General features: G+C 46.1%; 1 protein-coding gene across 1 annotated transcript in view; it reads left to right on the top strand.

Moving 5' to 3' along the window:
• The first annotated feature begins 6,531 nt into the window (after positions 1 to 6,531).
• fgfrl1a (fibroblast growth factor receptor like 1a) overlaps positions 6,532 to 23,502 on the top strand; it is a 64,797-nt gene continuing 47,826 nt past the window's right edge. The window contains exons 1-2 of the mRNA XM_036127078.1: positions 6,532 to 6,842; positions 7,902 to 7,984. Of these exons, the coding sequence (XP_035982971.1) occupies positions 7,924 to 7,984 (61 nt within the window). The 5' untranslated portion in view covers positions 6,532 to 6,842; positions 7,902 to 7,923. The remainder of the gene's footprint in view (positions 6,843 to 7,901; positions 7,985 to 23,502) is intronic.

Genomic DNA, 23,502 nt, shown 5'->3' on the forward strand with positions numbered 1-23,502 from the left:
CAAAGAAATACTCTGTAATTCCGATAAAACTTGCTCCATAGGCACGCTAACGCTAGTTTCATCGGCTGAAGCCGCCATGTTCTTTAGACTGAACTGACGCGCTTCCCGTTGCGTCACACCTCAACTCGCCTCAAAGCCAACGCTGATTGGACGTTCGTTTGGTGAACGGCTCCAAATTTTCTTTAACGGAGAGTAGCCAGACTGATCTGCGAGTGAAACCTTGAAAGCTCGCGAGATCAGGATGGTCTCACGAGGCTATGACTATACCAGATATGCACAATAATCCTGGATAATATGAATTACCGGATTATTAACAGCTGTGGCATCTCTGCATTTGGGGCCAGTGAGGCAGTTTATTCTTATAGTACATTTCAGTACAAGGACAATGTAAAGTGCTTTACATGATTAAAACATTGGAAAATAAAAACAGAATAAAAGCAAGTTAAAAAAACTGTTGAAATAAAATGTAGGAAAATTTAAACAAAATAAAACAAAGGAAAATGAAAACAAAAAGCAAATATTAATCTAGTGTTGGTTGTCCTTGCTGGCTCACTGAAGGATTGGTGTGAATATTTTCTGTTAAATGAATTAATGTTATTAGTGAGTTTTTATTTAGAATTGTATATTATTATATTTAAAGATTAAATGACATTTAGCTTGTATAAAATGAATATTCTAGTTTTTTGGTTTATGCTAACTTATCTGTTAATTTAAAATTGATCAAAGTCAGGTTGTATACATCACAGTAAATGAGTTGCTGCTAATAACAGGTGATTAGTTTTTGTGTTAACTCATCATGCCAGAGACGCCACTGGGTCCGACTAAAGCTCGGGTTTAAACCTGCTCTGGAGGCCAGACTTTAACCTGCTCCAGGGTTCTAAAGGTTCTCCACAAGGTTCCCATTTAGACTCGGCAAACTGATAAACTGTGTTTTCAGCTCTAAACGTGATGGAGGGATCAGCGGTCAGAGAGCAGATCTGTTCCTCAGCGAGATGGCAACAGGTTCCTCAAGGAGAAAATATGTGTGATAATATCATAAATATCAGTTATCGGCCATAACAGCACCATCCACATTAGACGTCGATATCAGATATAACATTTTTATATCTGTGTCCCTGTTATTAATTGTCTGATGTCATAATTTCTGCCTTCTTTAATCAAACGCCAGCGAATACGAAACAAACGTTTGTACTTGATTAGACAATAAAGCAAGTTTATTTGCTGAATAATGCAACTTTATGTTTAGGACATTGTTCACTTATCCTTGTAAATATGTGTCACATTAAATTTAGGTGCGGTCATGCGTTCAGTCCTGATGCTGTTTGCCTTCTGCTATATTCAAATATGTGTTTTTTATTTGTGAATCAGCCACTTAGTGAAAACATGGCCGGCCTTGAATAACTGATTTCATGCATGTGTGTGTTTCCGATGCGAAAAGAAGCCTGCGGGGTTAGGACCCATGCTATGTTTTAAGCCCTGCTGGAAATAATGCATTTAGTGCATGAAATCAGAACGCCGTGTTTTCTTCCAGCCTGACTCTGCTCCGTACGCACTCCTAAGATGATAAACTAAAAAGAACCCCGAAAACCCAAAGAAAAAACTGCAAAACCCATTTTATGCGAAGGGAAGTGAACGGAGAGTCTGCCAAAAGCTCCGTCTCCCGCTCTGCAGCCGTTTTCCATTATCAGTGCCCAAAGCAGCTTGTTAAAAAGAGCGAAACTCAAACCGCAGTTTTGAAAATTACAGAATTCCTTCATAAATGCTCGACCCTCCCGTCGGTTACTCTGGGTTCAGGCTTTAGGTGAGACCGCTGCGCTACGCGGCGCACACACGGCTACATGTGCACATGTAGACATTACACATGTACACACAGCCTGGATATGCACATGAACCTCTGCAGGCCTGAGCTGGTGCACACATAGCCAACATGTCCGACACTCATGGAAGCCTTGGTCTGAAAGGCCTCTGGCTACATGGCTACATGGATTTCTTTGGTTTTGCTCCTTAACGGGAACTATTTTCCTCAGCAGCTCAGATAGCCGCCCTGGCTACGCTTATATTTTCACTCCTGATCCCTCTGGAACAAAGCACAGGGGCACATTTGTTTTTATTAATGCACATTTTTCTCTGCAGCGTTTGAACTCCTGTGATCTACGCCAAACAGAAATCCTTTCTCACACCCTGAGAGAAGGAGCTGTGAGGAGCATCCAGGTTTGTGTCGGACCAGCCCAGGTCCAATCCTCTCAATGAGCAGCTTTGGTGACACTGACTCAATTACACTTTCCTGATCCTCAGCAGCTGCTGTTTAATTTCCCTGGAGTGAGAGCTTGTGTGTCCCTCTCCAACCAACCTGGCCAGTAAACTGTAATTATTCTCAGCTGCTGCTGCCTGTAGAGGAGCTGAGCTGCCTAAATGAAACATTGTTCATGCCACTTTCTCTACGCAACATTTACAATTTGATACAAAGACAAAGCATCTGATCCCGGAGCAAAGCAGAAAGCGTGGAGCGGCACCAAACCACAAGCCTTTCACACATACACACAGCTCACTGCTGCTTTCCATGAATAATTCTCTGTTTTGCTTTGCGGGGAAATTGGTGCACTTTGGCCATAATTGTTTCAAAACTGCAAGCTAATTATGACCTTTTGAAAACAAAGTGTACAGATTGAATGTGACATTTTGCTGTGCCTGCAGAATACAAACGCCCTCTTGCACTGGATGAAGCCCAGAGAAACCTAATAATGAAACAACCGCGTCCATACAGGCTGCATTTGCAGGTTTTGTCCTGCTGACCTGAAGAATAAAATGCTTCTCACAGAGCGTGGAAAAGATGGCCTGTTTTTCTGCTCTTTAGTAGAAGCATGCCTGTAAATCTGCAGGATGACCCTCTCACTGCTTGTTTTTCAGCGTCCATTAAAGGTCACAGAGATACCAGCAGCAGAGTTAAATCTGAAGCTCGTTAACAAACACGTTTCACAAAGAAATCCTTTTCTGCTCTGAATGCTTCAGGAAGATAAAACGACTGCACCAACAGTAAAGTAGTGACTTTAGAGCGTTGTCTGTAACTGAAGGTCAACTGAAGCTGGTTCTGGCCTCTGAAGTTCTTCAGAGAACAACCAGCAGCATGGAGACTCAGGAACCAGAAGGTTCTGGTCCAGTTCCCAGCAGGTCAGGTTCCACAGAACCTCCCAGAGTTCTGATCATGATCTGGACCTGCAGAGAGGATGGACCACCTGCAGACCTACCAGGACATGGACGTCCACCTGGACTGACAGAATGGACCAGGAGAGAAGCAGGAGGACCATGGTGGCTCTGGAGGAGCTGCAGAGATCCACAACTTTCAGGTTTTTATTTAGTAAAAAGTTGAAACCATGAATCATTTTCCTTTCGCTTCATGGGAGAGTTCTACTTTATGGTTGTCTGTGACAAAATCCCAGTAAAATGGTCTGAAGTTTGTTTCAGCTGCATGGAGGAAAATGTTAAGTTGTTTTGTCTGTTCAGTGATTTCACCCCTGACTGTTCTGAAGATGAGATAAAAACCCGACCCAGCAGAACTCAGACTGGTGAATGGATCCGGCCTTTAGAGCCTCACACCCGGACCAAACGGCTGTCACAGCACATTGATGTCAGTGGAAGCGGTTCCTCCTGCAGTGGGCCGAGTTTCTCCAGCTGCTGCGATTTAAGGAGGGGTGGGAAAGCAGCTGAATCAGTGGATGTGGGGAATGATGTGGATGAAATCTTAGGGTTGGCTTCAGGTTGGATGTTGGAGTCCAGAGGTCGATGTTCGGTCCATGGAAACTACTGGCCTCCTACCCTGGACCTCCCTCTGTGCCTGCTCTCTGTTTCTGTACCTCCACCTGTGACTGAGCCTGACTGCCTAATGTCAGCTTGGTGTAACAGCATCGTTAGATCCTGGTTTGTTAGGTAAAAGCCATCTTCCAGATCCAGAAACACATAAAGCTGGAGAACAGCTCACCAGAAATAAGACTTTTCACAGCATTGGTCCTTTACTGTGATCCTCTGGCGCCCTCTAGCGGTGAAGGTCCACATGGATGTTCCTGTAGTTCCATCAAAAAGAGAAAAATATTCAGAGCTGCAAACAAATCATTTTACAGAAATATCTACTAGTTGTTGTTGCTTTTAAAGAGCCATCACTTTACTTCTAATAACAGGCATAAAAAAGATTTTTGCCAAAAAAAGATGTTTTCATTTACTTCAGTCGGATGTTGATATGTCTGGAAAGATTATGTAGAAATAAAGGCACCAAGTTTACAACCTGATAGCAAGACCCATAGATCCAAAAGAATATTACTGGTACTTTCAATTATTAAATGAACAAAGGTAAAAACAGCTAAAAATCTGTGTTTGTTAATATTTCTCTATTTAAAAACATTAGCCTGTTCATCACACGAAGTTGTAAGTTAACTGATTAAGGAAGGTCCAAAGAGCCTGAGCCCTGGTGTAGTTCATTTATCATTCATGTTAATTGGGAGATAAATTAATTTATATCTGTTACCTGTTTCAGTTACAAAGGGCTTTAACTCCTTTTCATGCAGTAATTGATGTTAAGCAGAAGGGTCTGATTGCTGTTGAGCCAATAAAGATCTTCCATTGACTATCCAGAGGCGGAGCCTAGAAATCATTTTCAACATGACATTTCTTTGTTGAGTTTAAACAAAATAATAAAGACATTTATCTGTCTTTACTGTCAGTATTCTGGTCTTTAGCGAACGGTAACTACTTTGGTAAATCAGGAGATGTTTGGCCAGGTTCTCCAGATTTAATGAAACTAAACGGTCTTCTGTCACATCTCTGATTTACACTGTCAGCACCATGCTTCCTCTGGCTGCATGGGGCCATCGCTTGGTCCTGCCCCTCCCTCACCTGTTTCTGAGCACCTGCAGTCTCTCCTCCACCTTCTCCTGTTTGGAGAGTCTGCCACCTATCACCGTTATAATGGTAATTAACTGAGCCACTGGCCTGCAGGCTAATCAACCTGTTATCATTAGTGTGTTGGACTTCTCATCTGAGCACTTACACATTTAAACATGTGTATATTTCTAAAAAGCAGAGCAACAGGAAGTGGTGAACTCAGCACCAGCACGTCTGCATGCAAACATTAGTGAAACAATAGGTCACTGTTGCTGTAACAACAGAGTAGAACCATTTGCAAAAGTAAAATCTGAGAGCGGGGTCATCCTGAGGCCACCAGTGTTAATCACTAACCAGAGACGGGCTTCAGATTGATTGCATCACCGAGCGACATGTGGAGGTGCAACACGCTGCTGCTGGACTCTGGGGATGCTCTCTACAGTCACTCATCATGCCTGTCAGGGTTGGGCAGCCTTTTTCAAACTAACATTTTGTGGAGGGAGGATATTTTTTTGTTTTCTGCTGTTGGACTTGACACCTTGGTGAGAGTGAAAGGAACTCTGAATGCTTCAAAAAACCAGGGCATTGTGGGTAGTTTGGGGGTAGTCCCTTGCTGTTCCTGCAGCTCTCTACACCAGTGCACAAGCAAAAGCCTCAAAGGCCTGAATAAACACACCACTGCCATGAATTAGAGCAGAAACTGGCCTTCTTGTCCAACAGCAGCGTCTGAGCTCATAAATGGGCCTCTGGAAGAATCTCTAAACATGTGTCTGCGCTTAAAATTTTATAAACACACACACACACACACAAACACACACACACACACACACACACACACACATATATATATATATATATATATATATATATATATATATATATATATATATATATATATATATAATATCCAGGAATACGCAGAGGTGTGATAATTACTAACAACCACTAGATGGCAGTGTAGCTTAGTTAGAGAGATAGATAGATAGATAGATAGATAGATAGATAGATAGATAGATAGATAGATAGATAGATAGATAGATAGATAGATAGATAGATAGATAGATAGATAGATGGATAGATAGATAGATAGAAACTGTACAAACTGAGAGAACACTATAATTTCCAAAAAAAAATAAAAAAAATAAAAAATGACCAGTATGACACTATAAAAGCCTAAAAATGTGTAAAAGCACAGAACTATAAAATAAAATTATAAAGCATGAATTGAACACAAATATCACAGTTAAATTAGCAATAAAACAACTTAATATGAGTTAGAAAAATCAAATATGATTTTCAGTAGCTAAAAGCAGTAATGATGTACTGGATGTAAGGAAGCCAATGGACTGCACATAATTTAGATATGCAGAATATAATAATTACAATCCCACAAAACACTATTAACTGTCACAGAAGACAGGAAATCCCTACTATTATTTATTTATTTATTCATTTATTTATTTTAATGCCGATTTAATAAAGAACCTTATAGAACCCTTTATAAACAGGATTTTAAACCTGCTGGTTTCCTGTGTGCAAACTACGGTAGTTATTCATTTTAATTCATTAATATTAATTTTAAATCTCTTTCTCTCCTGCGCTCCAAATTGGTGCTCCGCCGTCCTGCTCTCTGATTGGTGGAAAGTTGCGGCTGACGCGGCTCTCGGCGCAGTTCTGTTTTCTGGCCTGCGGCTGAAGTTCGGCGGAGCGGAGCTGCTGGAGGCGGTTCTGAGCGTGAGTCCAGGTGTTTGGTTCTGCTGGAGGAGGACTTGGTTCCGGTTCTCTGGGCTCTCTGCGCCGCTCTCTCCTCCCGGACTGTCAGTCACTAACTCCGCTCACACTCACATGGTGGCTGCTTGACGTTTTTCTGCTTTCCCGTCTGGAAATCCGTCCGGACCGAATTTCAGGAGAAAATCCCGGAGGTTCTGGAGGTTCTGGTTCGTGGACCGATTCGCCGAGTCTGAGGATCTGTAAGTCAGACTTTATTCGCCTTAAACCTCCACAGACCGACGTTCCTGTTTTAGATCAAATCAAACTTTTACGTTTTATTCCTGTTTTTGCGACATTTAAATTTAAAAAGTTTGACAGAAATCTCTAGAGTTTAAACATGCTTTACTTTTCAGAACCATTTAAATACAGAAACCTCTAAACTAGAATCACTTTAACGGGTTTAAGCTTGACTTAGTTTACTTGGTTCTGACTGAGAAGTTCTGAGGCACCGAGGATAACAGGCCGGTACCAGAACCGAACCCAGATCTGCTATAAGGGGGGACTGATGTGTAGGAGAGACATGGACAGGTGGACCGAGTCCAGCTAGTATGGAACCAGAACTTCTGATTCTGGAGGTGGCCTGGGTCTGGCCAGCACAGCCCATCAGCTGGTTCTGATGCTTTCCTCACAGGACTTTTAAACCAGTTAGAAACCATCAAATGGTTTAATTTACAGTTTAATTTACAGCTAAATGAGCCGTTAAGCCTGAAGGTGAAATGCTGCGACTGCTTCTGTCAGAACCAATCAAAAAGCAGGATTATTCCCTCTGGTGCAGATAAAACGCGTCTTTACTGACACTGTAAATGGGTCCCAGGTAGGCTGGGACACGGTAAGTGGGTCCCAGGTAGACTGGGACACTGTAACTGGGTCTCAGGTAGACTGGGACACGGTAAGTCGGTCTCAGGTAGACTGGGACACGGTAAGTGGGTCTCAGGTAGACTGGGACACTGTAAATGGGTCTCAGGTAGACTGGGACACGCTAAGGCTGGAGCTGTTTTAGTGCCTCGCTGGGATTAAGGTTCTCCGGGACTCAGACGTTCCTTTTCTCTAAGAAGCAGATTAGTGTAGCAGCCTTCTTCAGCAACAGGTGGGGGAGGGGGACAGACGACCGTTTTAGGCGTAGGAACAGTTTGAAGAACGTAGTCTGGGTTTATCTGCACACCTGACAGATTCTGGTTGGAAGCTGCAGGAAATGTTTTTATTCCAGATGAAAAGCCAAAGATGTCTGATTTCTCTGCTGTGGTTCCGTCATCTTCCAGGTCAGTGCGCCTTAAGTCCAGGATGGAGCTTCTCTGGATGTGTCTGCTGCTGGACGTGATCCTGACCTCCACCGCTGCCAGAGGTGAGTTAACCCTGGAAGGTCCTCTGGAGCCCAGAGAACCAGAGAGAACCACAGAGAACCAGAGAGAACCAGAGAGAACCACAGAGAACCACAGAGAACCAGAGAGAACCAGAGAGAACAGATAAAAACGGACTCCGACTGATTTGACTGTGGTGGAAACGTCCAGATCTGACTCAAGCAGAACATGGGTTCTGTGTGGCTTGGTTCTGCTGAGACTCGGTTCTGCTGAGACTCGGTTCTGCTGACCTCGGTTCTGTGGGGCTCGGTTCTGCTGAGACTTGGTTCTTCTAGGCTCGGTTCTGTGAGGCTCGGTTCTGTGAGGCTCGGTTCTGCTGAGCTCGGTTCTGCTGAGACTTGGTTCTGTGAGGCTCGGTTCTGTGAGCTCGGTTCTGCTGAGACTTGGTTCTGTGAGGCTCGGTTCTGTGAGCTCGGTTCTGTGGGGCACGGTTCTGCTGAGGCTCGGTTCTGTGAGGCTCGGTTCTGCTGAGCTCGGTTCTGCTGAGACTTGGTTCTGTGAGGCTCGGTTCTGTGAGCTCGGTTCTGTGTGGCTCAGTTCTGCTGAGCTCGGTTCTGCTGAGACTTGGTTCTGCTGAGGCTCGGTTCTGTGAGACACGGTTCTTCTAGGCTCGGTTCTGTGGGGCTTGGTTCTGCTGAGACACGGTTCTGTTAGGCTCGGTTCTGCTGAGCTCGGTGTTCTGAGCGGTTCAGGAGAACACGGCCCCTCTGCTGGTAGAAATCAGTCCATTTCTGTCCAGCTGACTGATTAATTGCTCTGGTTACTGATTCTTCTTCACAAACGTTTGTCAAAGCGTTCTAACGATGCGTTTACAGACAATAATGTGATTTTTGTTTTTAGAGAACTGACAGTTTACAGCTTGTTGCCTCTAAGAAATTCCTTAGATAGAATTAATCTAACAACGTCTAAAGGCTTCATAGACACACAGGCTCATTTTGGAGATATAAAGAAAAAACTGAAATCAGTGACACCTTTAAAGTTTTACTGACAGCCTCATTGGTTCATCACTAATTCATCATTAATTCCTCACTAATTCATCACTAATTCCTCATTAATTCATCATTAATTCCTCATTAATTCATCATTAATTCATCATTAATTCCTCATTAATTCCTCACTAATCTATCTGGTCGTTCTCCACCTTCGTCTCTTGATTGAAGCTCTTCAGGTCAAACACTTTTACTCAGAGAAAACTGGGAGCAGGAGACTCTGAGCTGCTTCTACTCTCTGTGCTTCACTTTCCTTCGGCTCGTTCTACCGAGTCAGCGTTTTAGGTCCAGGTTCTGACCCAGCGGACCTCTGGTCTCTCAGAAGTTCCACAAACAGATAAATGTGTGTTTAGTGATAAATAAATCCTGTTTACTGCGTAACATCTCTGCCATTGGCTGCTTGTAGCTGCACACCTCAGGCTCCGTTCTCTGTGGTTCTGTTTTCTACCTGCTGCACGTTCTGCTCTGATCCAAACATCAAACTGTGGTTGTGGATGTGAAAACAGGAGTTTAGGACCTGCAGCTGCAGGAAGGATGCAGCAGATGCAGCGATGTGGCATTCTGCCAGAGCTTCTAGAAATATCTACATTTGTCATGATAAAGACCTCGTTAGTGTAAATTAGGCTGGTTATTATATTTCTCTGCTGCCCTTATTTCTCACACTAATATGTATTTCCAAAGGTCATGGAGAGTGGTGTGGAAAATGTTACTATTAATAAATGATATAATAAAACAATTATTTAGTTTAAAACAGCCCAACGTTACAGATGTGTGCAGTAGAATCCTGTTTCCTGCTGTGGGACAGAATTAAAAAGATCCATTTGCTTCACTTCTCTACACTTTGCTCTACTTCTGCTACCTGTTGCACACCTGCGTCAGGTGTGTTGTCTCGTTGAATCACTGATCCGTCTGTGACATCATCACAATCTGTCTGCAACGCGTCTTTTTTCTGGAGGAGAAAATACCTCTGACTGCTTTTGTTCTTCTAGTCTCATTTTAAACACCTCATGGAGATGGAGAGCAGCTGACTGGGTTCAGAACTTCCACACCGAGGAGTGTTGTCTGAGGGATCTCTGATCTGTCTTCTCTACCATAGAAAGTACTCCTGGGTCAATGTGAGCTTCTGTGCTTTCTGTGTCTCTGCTCTGTCTTCTCTACCATAGAAAGTACTCCTGGGTCAATGTGAGCTTCTGTGCTTTCTGTGTCTCTGATCTGTCTTCTCTACCATAGAAAGTACTCCTGGGTCAATGTGAGCTTCTGTGCTTTCTGTGTCTCTGATCTGTCTTCTCTACCATAGAAAGTACTCCTGGGTCAATGTGAGCTTCTGTGCTTTCTGTGTCTCTGCTCTGTCTTCTCTAACATAGAAAGTACTCCTGGGTCAATGTAAGCTTCTGTGCTTTCTGTGTCTCTGCTCTGTCTTCTCTAACATAGAAAGTACTCCTGGGTCAATGTGAGCTTCTGTGCTTTCTGTGTCTCTGCTCTGTCTTCTCTACCATAGAAAGTACTCCTGGGTCAATGTGAGCTTCTGTGCTTTCTGTGTCTCTGCTCTGTCTTCTCTAACATAGAAAGTACTCCTGGGTCAATGTGAGCTTTTGAGCTTTCTATGTCTCTGCTCTGTCTTCTCTAACATAGAAAGTACTCCTGGGTCAATGTGAGCTTCTGTGCTTTCTGTGTCTCTGCTCTGTCTTCTCTAGCATAGAAAGTACTCCTGGGTCAATGTGAGCTTCTGCGCTTTCTGTGTCTCTGCTCTGTCTTCTCTAACATAGAAAGTACTCCTGGGTCAATGTGAGCTTCTGAGCTTTCTGTGTCTCTGCTCTGTCTTCTCTAACATAGAAAGTACTCCTGGGTCAATGTGAGCTTCTGAGCTTTCTGTGTCTCTGCTCTGTCTTCTCTAAGCCCCAGTGGGTGGAGGCAGATGAGCGTTCACACTGAGCCTGGTTCTGGTTCTGCTGGAGGTTCTCCTCCCTGTTAAAGGGGAGTTTTCCTCTCCACTGTCGCTTCATGCATGCTCAGTATGAGGGATTGCTGCAAAGCCATCAACAATGCAGACGACTGTCCACTGTGGCTCTACGCTCTTTCAGGAGGAGTGAATGCTGCTTGGAGAGACTTGATGCAACCTGCTGGGTTTCCTTAGAGAGGAAACTTTCTCACCAACCTGGAGGATCTGATGGAGTCTGACTTTGGAAAGAGCCTTGAGATGATATGATGTTAATTGGAGCTATAGAAATAAAATTGAATTAAATAGATCTGGGCCCCACCAGCTGATTCCTGGTGCTTCTCCACTGTTCATTCAGATCCTCAGCAGTTTCTCTGGATTCACTGTGAGCAGAAATCAGCGTTAGCATCGGTATCTGCCACTGTTAGTCACTTTTTAACACATTGTATCATAAAGTAAAGTAAAACTGGGCTGATTTTAACAGCTGGTGTTCAGTTTTGCCCTTTGTGCCTGTGGTTGGGGTGTGTGTGTGGGGGGGGGGTCATGCGTCCTGTTTTAGGCCCTAGTGTCATGGCTGACAGTGATGCATTGCAGGCAGGATTGTGAGTTTTAAATGAAGCAGAGATGTAAGCAGTGTGTCCAAAGCAGTGTGTCAGTCTAGACTATAAACTATTAGACTATAAACTATTACTATACCTATAATTATAACTATCAATATAACTATTACTATACCTATAATTATAACTATCACTATCACAACTATAACCCACATTAAGAACTCCAGTTAGTTTTATAGTTTTCAGCTGGAAACGTAAATGTTTACATCTGTAAATATCAGTTATCGGCAATATTAATATGGGCCTAATTTTTCATATCGGTGCATTCCTGATTTACTGTAATAGAGTAAGTGTGGGGGGGGGGGGGTCATTACTTCAGTTGCATGTTTTCTGTAACAGAAATCCCCAAATTAAATCTAGACGATTGTCCCTGACTGTGACCAGAGTTCAGGGAACAGCATCAGATCTATGGAAGCTGGGTTCCTTCATCCAGGCTGCAGGTCCAGGAAGACGCTCGCTCTTCTATAAACCCAGCTGGACTCATCGTCCTGCTCTGAATCTACAGAGAGAGGAAGGGAAATGAATCGATGATATTCCTGTGCATCCTGACAAACTGGAGCGTTTCTGCAGCTTTGTTAATGGAAGCAGGAGGACGGAGGTGGAGGGGAGACGTGTTCGCCGTGATGGCGGCGGTTCTCTTTAAGCGTGGCCATGTTGGTGTTGGTGGGCTGCAGACGGAGCAGCTGAGAGATTAGAAGCGCTGAGCACAAACTGATGCATGCTGCAGGGAAAAGAAATGATCCACAGACACTAAGGAGCATTTAGCCGTAGTCACAGTTAGTTTTTCCTGAACACACAACGTCTCCGTGCGTTAGATGATCACAGAGCAGCTCGTGTTAAGAATTCATTAATAATTCTCACATGGAGGAGTTCAGGTGTTCATTTCTGCTACTGCTGATGCTTCTGGATCACAGATCTATAAAATCTATAAAATGTGTTCCTAAAATAAAGATTCTGGAGAGTTTTCCTGTGTGCCGAGCTCAGTCAGTACCGGGTCTGGGCTCCTTTTGCTTTAATCCCCGCATCAGTGCGGCGCTGCGTGGAGGAGATCCTCCTGTGGTTCTGCTCAGGTGTTCTGGAAGCCCAGGTAGCTTCGGTAGCATCTTTCTGCTCGGCTGGTTCTGGTCTCGTTCTTCCTTTAGACGACAGACGTGGATTCTCCGGGCGGTTTGGGTCGGGCCATGGCGTTATCCTGCTGGTACCTTTAGTCCTTCTGGAGAATGAAACAGCTTCTCCAGAACGTTTGTCAGTAGGAGGAAGCATGCTGTGTGGACTGTGGCCTTCAGAAAGCCCAGTGGACCAGAACCCACAGCAGTAAGACTCAGAACCATCACTGACTGTGGAAACGTCACAGTGGACCCCCCCAGCTCAGATTCCTCTGACATTTACTTTCATCTGATAAGGAGACCTTGGAATATTAAGCAGCGTTCTCCTCCTCAGCCCAAGTAAGACGCTCCTGACGGTGTCTGTGGTTCTGGAGAGGTCCGGCCCTGAGGAACGGGCCTGTTGTAGCTCATGTTCTGGAGACATCTGGGTTTGGTGCTTCTTGAAGTTCTGACTCCAGCTGCAGGTCATTCCTCGTGAAACTTTTCTGCCATTTTTTTTCCTTCCACTTAACTTTCCTTTGTGGTTCTGGTCCCTGTGGGGGTGACTGTCTGCTGGTCAGTATCGGACCATGAAGTAGTAGTTTAATTTTTTAAATTGTGTTACAACAATAACTGAACTTTTTATTGATATTCTGTTCTAAATGCTCCTTAAATAAAACCACAGCCTCCTCTGTTCAGCCGATCCTGATCATCTTTAGGATGATTTTACCTTCTTTCACTGAAGTCTGTCCATATAATCGTCTTCTAACCCAGCGGGGGAAAGATGCAGCATGCACGTTGTGGCTGTACTTTTTAAAAGTAGCTGAGGTAATTGTACCAATCAGGAAGCCCCCCCTGACCTCCATGATGGATTTTGCTGAGCTCTGAAAATAGAGCGAAATTTGGGCGGCCGGCTGGTTTCATGTTTCCATGGCCGTCAGTCAGAGCTGGAGGAATAAGTCCGCCTCTGCTGCCTGCTGACCTGAGGCAGATGTTGGTGCTGATGGTCTGAAGGTAAGAGAGGAGCTCAAACACCTGAGAGGCGTGGCCTTCAGATCCTTCCTCCTGGCTGCAGGAGCTGTCATCGTGCTCAGAGTGATGAAAATTATTTATTTACTTAAATAACATTATTTAAATACGAGGGTTCCTGCTTTCTTCATCTCTGTAAAGATGAAGCGTCTTTTTAAAATGAGAAACATCTGATCTGATAATACTCAGAAGGAAACAGCTTTGGATGGACGCTACGCTGACAACCAAAGACGCTGGTATAAACTTCCAGAATGCACTGTGTTAACTTACATAAAGCTACAGCGCAGGGTGGGCCATACATGGATTTTATTGATTATTTTAAATTTGCAACTCCTAAAGAATAAATTGAGATTCTTTTTTTTTTATAAATTTTTTTCTAGTTTAGACATTACAGTCAGGCAGTCTGGTAGACAGCTTAGGGGTCCTATCAGGCAGTGACACAGTGTACCGTAATGCTCCTAATATCCAGTGTCCAAAGTCGTATTTACACATTTAACAGATTTCTGAGCGTATCGTAACATAAATCAGTCATTAAGCACCACAGTGATCACAGATAAGATGCACCATCAGTTTCTGAGAAGATTTAAGGATTTTAAGTGCGCCTTATAGTCCAAAAATCTGGTATTAGTGATTATTTGTAGCCAAAGCGTGGCTTTTGTTAGCCTCGTGAGACCATCCTGATCTCGCAAGCTTTCAAGGTTTCACTCGCAGGTCAGTCTGGCTACTCTCCGTTAAAGAAAATTTGGAGCCGTTCACCAAACGAACGTCCAATCAGCGTTGGCTTTGAGGCGGGTTGAGGTGTGACGCAACGAGAAGCGCGACAGTTCAGTCTAAAGAACATGGCGGCTTCAGCCGATGAAACTAGCGTTAGCGTGCCTATGGAGCAAGTTTTATCAGAATTACAGAGTATTTCTTTGCTGAGCTAACGAGCCTTTACCTGCAGCAGCAAGAGTAGCTTGGCTTGTGGTTGTGTTTTCGTCGTTGCTCTGTTACGAGCGACGACGAATCTGATTGGTTTATTTGGCCCGTCTATCACCAACATAGGCCAATCAGCTGACCAGTATTTTCCCCCCTTCCCAAAATTACTTCAATGGAATGTTTCCAGATGGATATGCGGAGCAAATCTATCTGGCGGAGTCCGGTAAGGCTTTTGTTGCACCGCAGCAGGATCTCCATGAGGAGGTCTGAGCATGTGGCTTCCTGATGGACTGTTGTGTCCAAACCGTTTCCAGGTGATTGGCCCATAGACCACCCAACATCTGGCCTGAAGTTCATCTGCTGTTAGAATCAGTGCAAAGAGACACAAAGACATTAAAAAAGCATCGTCTTGTGTTCAGGCTGCCAAAAACAGCAACGCTTCAAAGACTCTGGAGACACAAAGAGCGATGGTCTCCTCCGCTGAGCGAACGGCCCAAACACAGAGCTGCAGGCTCATCAACATACCACCGGTTTAAAGAACTCTGTCCTGAGGGGCTGCAACCAAGTATGGACACTAATGTGTCATTTATTATAGATCAGCAGATAAATAAAAGCTCAGTCATGTGACCATAACAATAAACCCTAAAAAACGAGCATCTCTGTGTAAAGCCGCTCATCCTGTCCTGATCCTCCAGCGGGTTAAACGCTGCACGGGTCACCAGTCCACACATGCAGCCTTCTGGTGCATCGTGGCGTCCAGGCCAGGTGAAGAAGGTCAATGAGGACGGAGAGCAAACGCTGTGAGAAAACAGAGTCTGAGCAGAAGATGGTAGAAGATCCGGTGAAGCTGAGCTGGAAGCTGTCTCCAGCGCTCACTGGCTGAGTCTGCAGTCCATCACAGGCCGACAGAGACACCCTGAGAGGATCCACGCTGCTCAGGAGGAGGTGGAGGCAGGAGGATGGAGGTGGAGGCAGGAGGAGGTGGAGGCAGGAGGAGAAGGTGGAGGCAGGAGGAGGAGGTGGAGGCAGAGGAGAAGGAGGAGGCAGGAGGAGAAGGTGGAGGAGAAGGTGGAGGCAGGAGGAGGTGGAGGCAGGAGGAGGAGGTGGAGGCAGGAGGAGAAGGTGGAGGCAGGAGGAGAAGGTGCAGGCAGGAGGAGGCAGGAGGAGAAGGTGGAGGCAGGAGGAGAAGGTGGAGGCAGGAGGAGGAGGTGGAGGCAGGAGGAGGAGGTGGAGGCAGGAGGAGAAGGTGGAGGCAGGAGGAGAAGGTGGAGGCAGGAGGAGGAGGTGGAGGCAGGAGGAGAAGGTGGAGGCAGGAGGAGAAGGTGCAGGCAGGAGGAGGCAGGAGGAGAAGGTGGAGGCAGGAGGAGAAGGTGGAGGCAGGAGGAGGAGGTGGAGGCAGGAGGAGAAGGTGGAGGCAGGAGGAGAAGGTGCAGGCAGGAGAAGGTGGAGGCAGGAGGAGAAGGTGGAGGCAGAGGAGAAGGTGGAGGCAGGAGGAGGTGGAGGCAGGAGGAGGTGGAGGCAGGAGGAGAAGGTGGAGGCAGGAGGAGGTGGAGGCAGGAGGAGGTGGAGGCAGGAGGAGAAGGTGGAGGCAGGAGGAGAAGGTGGAGGCAGGAGGAGAAGGTGGAGGCAGGAGGAGGAGGTGGAGGCAGGAGGAGAAGGTGGAGGCAGAGGAGGAGGTGGAGGCAGGAGGAGAAGGTGGAGGCAGGAGGAGGAGGTGGAGGCAGAGGAGGAGGTGGAGGCAGGAGGAGAAGGTGGAGGCAGGAGGAGGTGGAGGCAGGAGGAGGTGGAGGCAGGAGGAGGAGGTGGAGGCAGGAGGAGGTGGAGGCAGAGGAGAAGGTGGAGGCAGGAGGAGAAGGTGGAGGCAGAGGAGAAGGTGGAGGCAGAGGAGAAGGTGGAGGCAGGAGGAGATCGTCCAGGCAGGAGGAGAAGGTGGAGGCAGGAGGAGAAGGTGGAGGCAGGAGGAGAAGGTGGAGGCAGGAGGAGAAGTTGCAGGCAGGAGGAGGAGGTGGAGGCAGGAGGAGAAGGTGGAGGCAGGAGGAGAAGGTGGAGGCAGGAGGAGATCGTCCATGCAGGAGGAGATCGTCCAGGCAGGAGGAGAAGGTGGAGGCAGGAGGAGGAGGTGCAGGCAGAGGAGGAGGTGCAGGCAGGAGGAGAAGGTGGAGGCAGGAGGAGGTGGAGGCAGGAGGAGAAGGTGGAAGCAGGAGGAGAAGGTGGAGGCAGGAGGAGGTGGAGGCAGGAGGAGAAGGTGGAAGCAGGAGGAGGTGGAGGCAGAGGAGAAGGTGGAGGCAGGAGGAGAAGGAGGAGGCAGGAGGAAAAGGTGGAGGCAGGAGGAGAAGGAGGAGGCAGGAGGAGGTGGAGGCAGGAGGAGAAGGTGGAGGCAGGAGGAGGAGGTGGAGGCAGGTGGAGGCAGGAGGAGAAGGAGGAGGCAGGAGGAGCCATGCTGCAGCCTGAAGGGCCTCCATCATGACCTGAAGCCATCAGAGAGCTGAGAACCTGACATGACCAGCAGCTCTGGTCCTGCAGCGTTTTAATTCTGCTTACAGGAATATTACCCATAATGCCTCTGGCCTCACCTGCTTTGGTCCAGGCTGACGTGTGCTGCTGCCTTTCTTGGTCCGCTCAAACCTCTGAAAGCTTGAATGAAAATGATTAAAAACACTCACAGCAGACATTTAATAGTGTTGCAGGTGAGCAGCACTTTTCTAACCTGTTCTCTGGCTCAGGTGTTTTCCCCTCAGGTGTAGCAGAAACAGGTGAGTTAGGCGACATGTTAGCTCAGCTATAATCTCTACAGCAGACACCAAGACTGCTGCTCTCACATCAGGCTTCATCATTCAGGGTTCCTGCTGCCCTGCTTATGACAACGCTGGTTCTCAATGAGAACGTTCCAGGAAGCATCTTAAACCAGAACTCCTGGTTCTATAAATGTAGTTATGGTTTGGTATCAGCCCAGCGGGGGCATCTCTGGGGTCAGCAGGTGTGAAGCCAGAGAAAGCTGGAGGAGGAGGAGGAAACTCATGATGCTTCACACACACTGAGTCGCTGCTCTGCTCTAAATCCACACAGATTTAGACGTTTCTCTGCCGTCCTCTGGGTTCAGGACAGCTTTCTGACGCTTGGCTTCAGAACCCTGCTCCACAGCTCCACAGCTCCACAGCTGCAGGTGATCCAGGCTCTGTGAGCTGGATCTCTGCATGGATGTTCATGTTGCAAAGGAAGCAGACTGGTTGGTTCTTTGCTTTCTTCTCTTTTACAGCCGCCGTTCAGTCGCTCAGAGGTTTACGGTCTCTGTTAATGCTAACAGCTATTAGGCCCCATTTAGATAAAGTCAATGTTTGCTCTGACTTTGCTAATGCTGGGGTGTTGGGGGTCTGCCTGGTGGCGCTCTGCGGGGGATGACAGCGTGTGGCGCTGATGTTTGCAGAGGGGGAGCAGAAAGAAAAGCAAGCAGATAAGATAGAAAGAAGTCTGATCCCAGTTTAAGCCTCCATGCTCCTCTCCTTTAGTCTGTGCTGATATTTCTGATATAAATCAGTCAGCCAGAGATCACCGTCTGCCCATTTCACCTTCTAAGCTGTGGATGTGAAGGACACATGCAGAAAAATGTTTCCTCATTTTCATTAAATGCATCAAAACTAAGAACTGTCGTTGTTTTCAGCCTAAATACAATCAACCAGCAAAACATTCCTGGAGGAAAAGTCGAATAAAGATGTAAAAGTTCCTTTAGTTCCTTCATTTGGTGCTTCAGTCTAAACCACGTCTGTCAGGAACCTTTATGTGTTTTAGTTAATTAACCAATGTGAAAGCTGCTTTACCTGGAAACACCTGATTGATGCGTCTCCAGGAATGTTTAGCTCCAAACATCCATATGTGAGCAGCAGTCACAACTATCAGCCTCTCTGCCTCTGCTTGGAGCTTCTCTGCACCGTCAGGGACAGAACCCGACAGGTTCTGATCCTCTGGTTCTGTGTCATTACAGAACCAGAGGATCAGAACCATCAGAACCTGACAGGTTCTGATCCTCTGGTTCTGTGTGTCGTCGCAGAACCAGAGGATCAGACCAATCAGAACCCGACAGGTTCTGATTGTTCTGATCCTCTGGTTCTGTGTGTCATCACAGACGTTCTCCCCTCTGTTGAATCTGAGCCGCTCCTTCCTTTCCCCCCGGGTTCCTCGGCGCCGTGCCGGGGTCTCTGTGGTGCCGGGGTCTCGGTGGGGTTGGGGTCCGCTCGGTCAGCGGTGCGGCCCGGCGGGTCAGAGGTCAGGGCGGGTGTGCGGCGGTTCATGCACACGTACTGTGAGTGTGTGTGTTGGCATGTGTACGCGAGGTTAGGGTCAGAGAAAGCTCATGCCGGCACAGAGGAGATCGTAATAACACACCAGAACCCCCGCGGGACCCAAACGGGACCCAAACGGGACCCAAACGGGACCCAAACGGGCCGCTCTCACTCTGCTTTTTGCTTCCTGTGTTTCTGTTAATGAGCCGGCAGAAGCAAAGCTGAAACACGGCATGGATTAGAATGAATTACAACGTTCTGGTATGCGCTGCGACGGCCATTCTTCTTGCTTTGGGTTTTCTATATCGGGTCAGAACTTCCACGGCGTTCTCGACCTCCTTCCTGGAGGAGAACCTGGTGCTGCTGTGCTGCTGGGACACCTCTTTGACACTAGATGTGTTTTTGACCAAAGGATGACACGTTGCTCCCTTTGCTGGTCCTGCTGCTGTTCATGGTGCAGAGCACAGAAAGGACCAAAGGTTCTGGTTCTGAACGGCCCGTTAGGTCTGTGTGAGTCCAGGATGGGACGTTGGAGTCCTTCCAGACGGAAATAAACGTAAGACAGCTGTGTGTGTTTGAGCTGCTGGTCAAAAGTCAGGCGAGCACCTTTTCCATATATTCCACTTTCTGTGACACTAATAAGCTTCTATGATGTTTTAGGTAAGATTGTGTAAAACTTAATTAATGAAGATATTGCAGAAGTGACGTTTTCGCTGCGCTAACAGCGGTGGAGGCTCACGCCTCGTTTCCAAGCCGCCGGCTTTCACCTCTCCACAGCTGTCAAGTCTCCTGCTAAGAGCGTGAGACGCACGTTTCTCTCACGCCACGCCTGACATTCCTCAGCCATGCCACAGTCGTTGGCCCAGAGGTCCGCCCTGGTCCGCCCTGGTCCAGTCACAAAATACTAACACACCACTAAGAGCCGAGCTCACCCTCTGACCCGAGGGGAGTAGAGAGTCCAGGTAACCTAACAGTCTATGGACTGTAGGAGGAAGCTGGAGTACCCAGAGAGAACCCAGGCATGCACAGGGAGAACTGAGGGATTTGAACCCAGGACCTTCTTGCTGCAGGGCAACAGTGCTACTGTTTTTAACTTGCTGTATTCGCCATACAGGCCACGCTATGTTTTATAATTCCTGTAGGTCTTAGAATTAAATCATTTAGATCTTAAAAAGGTCTTGATGTGTTTAATTATTCCTACAGAATTCAGTTTATTTCTGCAGAAAAGAGCAAAGTAAAGCCCAGCAGGAATACAACCAAACAGCGAGGGGACGAAAGCTGCGGCAGCTGTCCATGTGGAATCCATACTGGGGGGGGGGGGGGGTGTAAGAGGAGTGTGAGAAATGTGGGGGTGGGGACCATCACAGCCACACTAAAACAAACTTCTACCTTTCTGTCGACCTGCTGCTAGTTCTGCTGGGCACATTAAGAGGCTAAGAGAAACGTCCCTTTATCTCCTGAGATTAGCCCAGAAACCAGATCCCACTGCAACTCAAGCTAATTTGGAGTAAAAAGCATTTAAAAGCACAATTTCTTTAAAGATGCTTAGAGAAGCCGCTGCTGCACTGGAACATCTAGTTAATGTCACATTTCCTAACCTAATGGCCGCTATGTTAGGAGAGGGGCTTCATTATTTTAGGTTATTAAATGTTTACATGGCAGGTGGTCAAAAACGCCTTCAGTGGTTTGGTTTGGTTTTGGTTTAAAAAAATCCCATTTAATATTTCTAGAGAAGTGCTGATCAGAGGTTCTGGTTCTGGTTTTAGCCAAATCTGATTTTTTTTAATGAACTTTTAATGGAAAAAATTATGCATAAATTAAAAGCTTTTACATTTCAACTCATAGTAAAACAAAGCAGAGAGATGCAGAGATTTCTCTCTCTGGGTTGGAGGGAGTGCTGGTCAGAGCAAGTAACACTAATAACAACTTTGTCCACCAGAACGGCTGAGAGGAAAAAGCTCTGATTCTGGGCCAGATTTGTAAAATACTTAAAACAGTCAATCAAATAACTAAGCTATACAGTAGCCTTAAAATGCCTTTTGGTTATTAAAATTGGCAGCAGGGGTGACGTCACACTGTGTGAGTGACAGAGCCAGAGCTCAGCAGTAAAACTGGATTTTACTGCTACTCTAAACCTTACAGACCTTAGAAAATATGGGCTCCGTTCTGGAAGCCTCCTCCTGTTTTAAGACGTCATTGATACTGAAAACGAGAAGCAACGTCCGCTCGATGCAATCTGACGTTCTCTACGCTGCATTCACTGACAGGAAAGGAAATGGGATTTTTAGAAGATCCTGGGGGTTTTGTTCTTTGCTGCTTGTTCATCACAGAGGTTCCCAGTTTCTCTCTGACTTTTCTCAGTAAATCTGTTTCAGAAGGTGAGTCTCAGGCCCATTCAGCTGTAACTCTGACTTCCACACATTCCTTCAATGCAAAATAATAAATAGTTTCTAATGAGGTGAAACACGAAGCCAAGAGTTCCCGTCTGAGCTACCGACACTCTGGTACACTTCAGGACTTTGGTTTCAGCCAGAGAGGACGCTCCCTCGCAGTTGATTGTTGTTGATGAACTGAAAAGCAACAGAGGAGGGCATGACGGACATTTCTTGCATTTTTCCCAAAGCGAGAAGCCAAACATTGACCAGATCTGTGTCAGATTCTGAAAACAGATACCGGTTCCAGCTACAGTGAGAGCGGGGAGTTAATCCCTGGCCGTGCTAACGTCTAGTTGAAAGCCCAGCAGACCAGTAAGCTGCATTAATCATTCGCCACTACATGACCCTTCACACGGGCCAGTTCAGTGTACTTATTATCCAGAGGTAATCCCTGCGTTGTGCTGGCACCATCAACACGTCGGGACACAACAGGCCTATTCTTTGCATGCAATTAACGAAGGTACTTACCAGGCTTATGCTCGCTGGGTTTAACTGTTGTGTTGTCGGAGCTTCAGAGGAGGTCGGAGGATCTGGTGGAAAAAAGGGGAGCGTGGGGGAAGAGAGCCTCCAAAGCAAAGATTTCAGGTTTTAGGTGTGGAGTTTGACTCAGAGTGTAGAAACTGGTTTCTATTCAGACTGCTCCAGATGTTTCTGAGTGTTTTTAGGCCGCTGTGGCTCGTATAGGGACGACCCGTTATCTCTGGGACACAGAACCTGTCTTCTTCCTGAACAACTGTTGGACCTTCCTGTGCCTTTTATCCTTGCACAAAAAGGTTTTAACAGATCAACGTGGAACCTTCATACATCTGGAACTTAGAGCCAAAGATGAAGCAGTGGAGGCCCATCATCATCTCCCTGATATCCTGATTTCTTTAGAGTTTATTATGTCATTCAAGGAAGCAGAGCGTTTGAGGCGTTGCCTTAAGATTTGACCACTGGTGGGTCTCCAAAGTAGAAACTTAGCCAACCCTGACATTACCGTCTGAGCTTTATCAAATAGTTTGAAGGGATTAGAATTGTATGCAAACCTCTTAATCTCAGGAATGCATTAAAATCTATTTAAAGCATTTAGTAAATAAAACGGTTTTCTAATCCTACCTCACCTGAAACTGGAAATGTTTCATCTACCATATTTTTCCAACTATAAGTAGGTACGGGAATATAAGTTGTATCAGTCACAAAATGCGTCATAAAGAGAAAAAAACATATATAAATCACATCGGATCATAACTCGCACCTATTTCTGAATGTATTTCACACAGATCTAAATTAAAAGATATTTAATCTGGTAAACCAATTTAATAAATTCCACAGCATCCTTAGATCCTGGTGTTCTGGATGAGCGTGACAGAAAATGTCCTGGGAAGGGTTTCCATGAAAACACGTAACTGAGCGGATCTGTGGTGCTGAGCTGTGCACATGCATGGGAGCCTGCGTGTTTGTGATGGTGGGAAAACCACGGGGCTTCCAGACTCAAAGACTGGACATCAGTGGCGCGTGTGTTTCTGAATACTCTGTGGATTATTTCAATGTTTTCCAGCTCCTGCCCTAAATGTACTGCATTCATTTAAGAGCATCAGTGTAGAAGCATGACTGAATTTAGCAGATGAATCTTTAAAACTTTTAAATGTGCAGAAATCAGCTTTCAGCCCTGGATGAGTTTCCGGTTCTGATTACAGGGGCGGGCTCGGACTGGACCAGAACTTCACGGTCCGGTGTCAGAGCAGCTTCACAGCGACCAACGATGTTTCTCTTTATGTTTGTGCATAATTTAGCAGACAAGCAGTGACTCTCCAGGCGGCATTAAGGGTATAAATGTTTCTCTGTAGCTGCTGTGGTCGATGAGGAGAAGAAGTCACCAACAGAAAACTGTGAGGAAATACACTTTGCAAAAGTATTCACCCCCCTGGGCTTTTTAGCTGTCTTGTTGACTTTTAACCTGTAATTTGAACGTGTTTAAATCAAAGTTTTATGTGATGGATCTGCACAGAATAGTCTTATTTGGTGAGGGGAGATAATTGATGTCCTCCAGCAGCAGGGACTGGGAAACGGGTCTGATGGATGGTGCTGAATACAGGATGTTCTGGAGCAGGAATGCAGTTCTGGTCCGCTCCTCTGTGCAGAAGTTTAGCAAAATCAGAGGGTTTTTGATCATAAAGAGCCTTTTAGGTCATACCTAAGCATCTTAATCTGATTTCAGTGCGGGCTTTGACTAG

Source organism: Fundulus heteroclitus, chromosome 23 (genome assembly GCF_011125445.2).
Source record: "Fundulus heteroclitus isolate FHET01 chromosome 23, MU-UCD_Fhet_4.1, whole genome shotgun sequence".
Lineage (NCBI taxonomy): Eukaryota > Metazoa > Chordata > Actinopteri > Cyprinodontiformes > Fundulidae > Fundulus > Fundulus heteroclitus.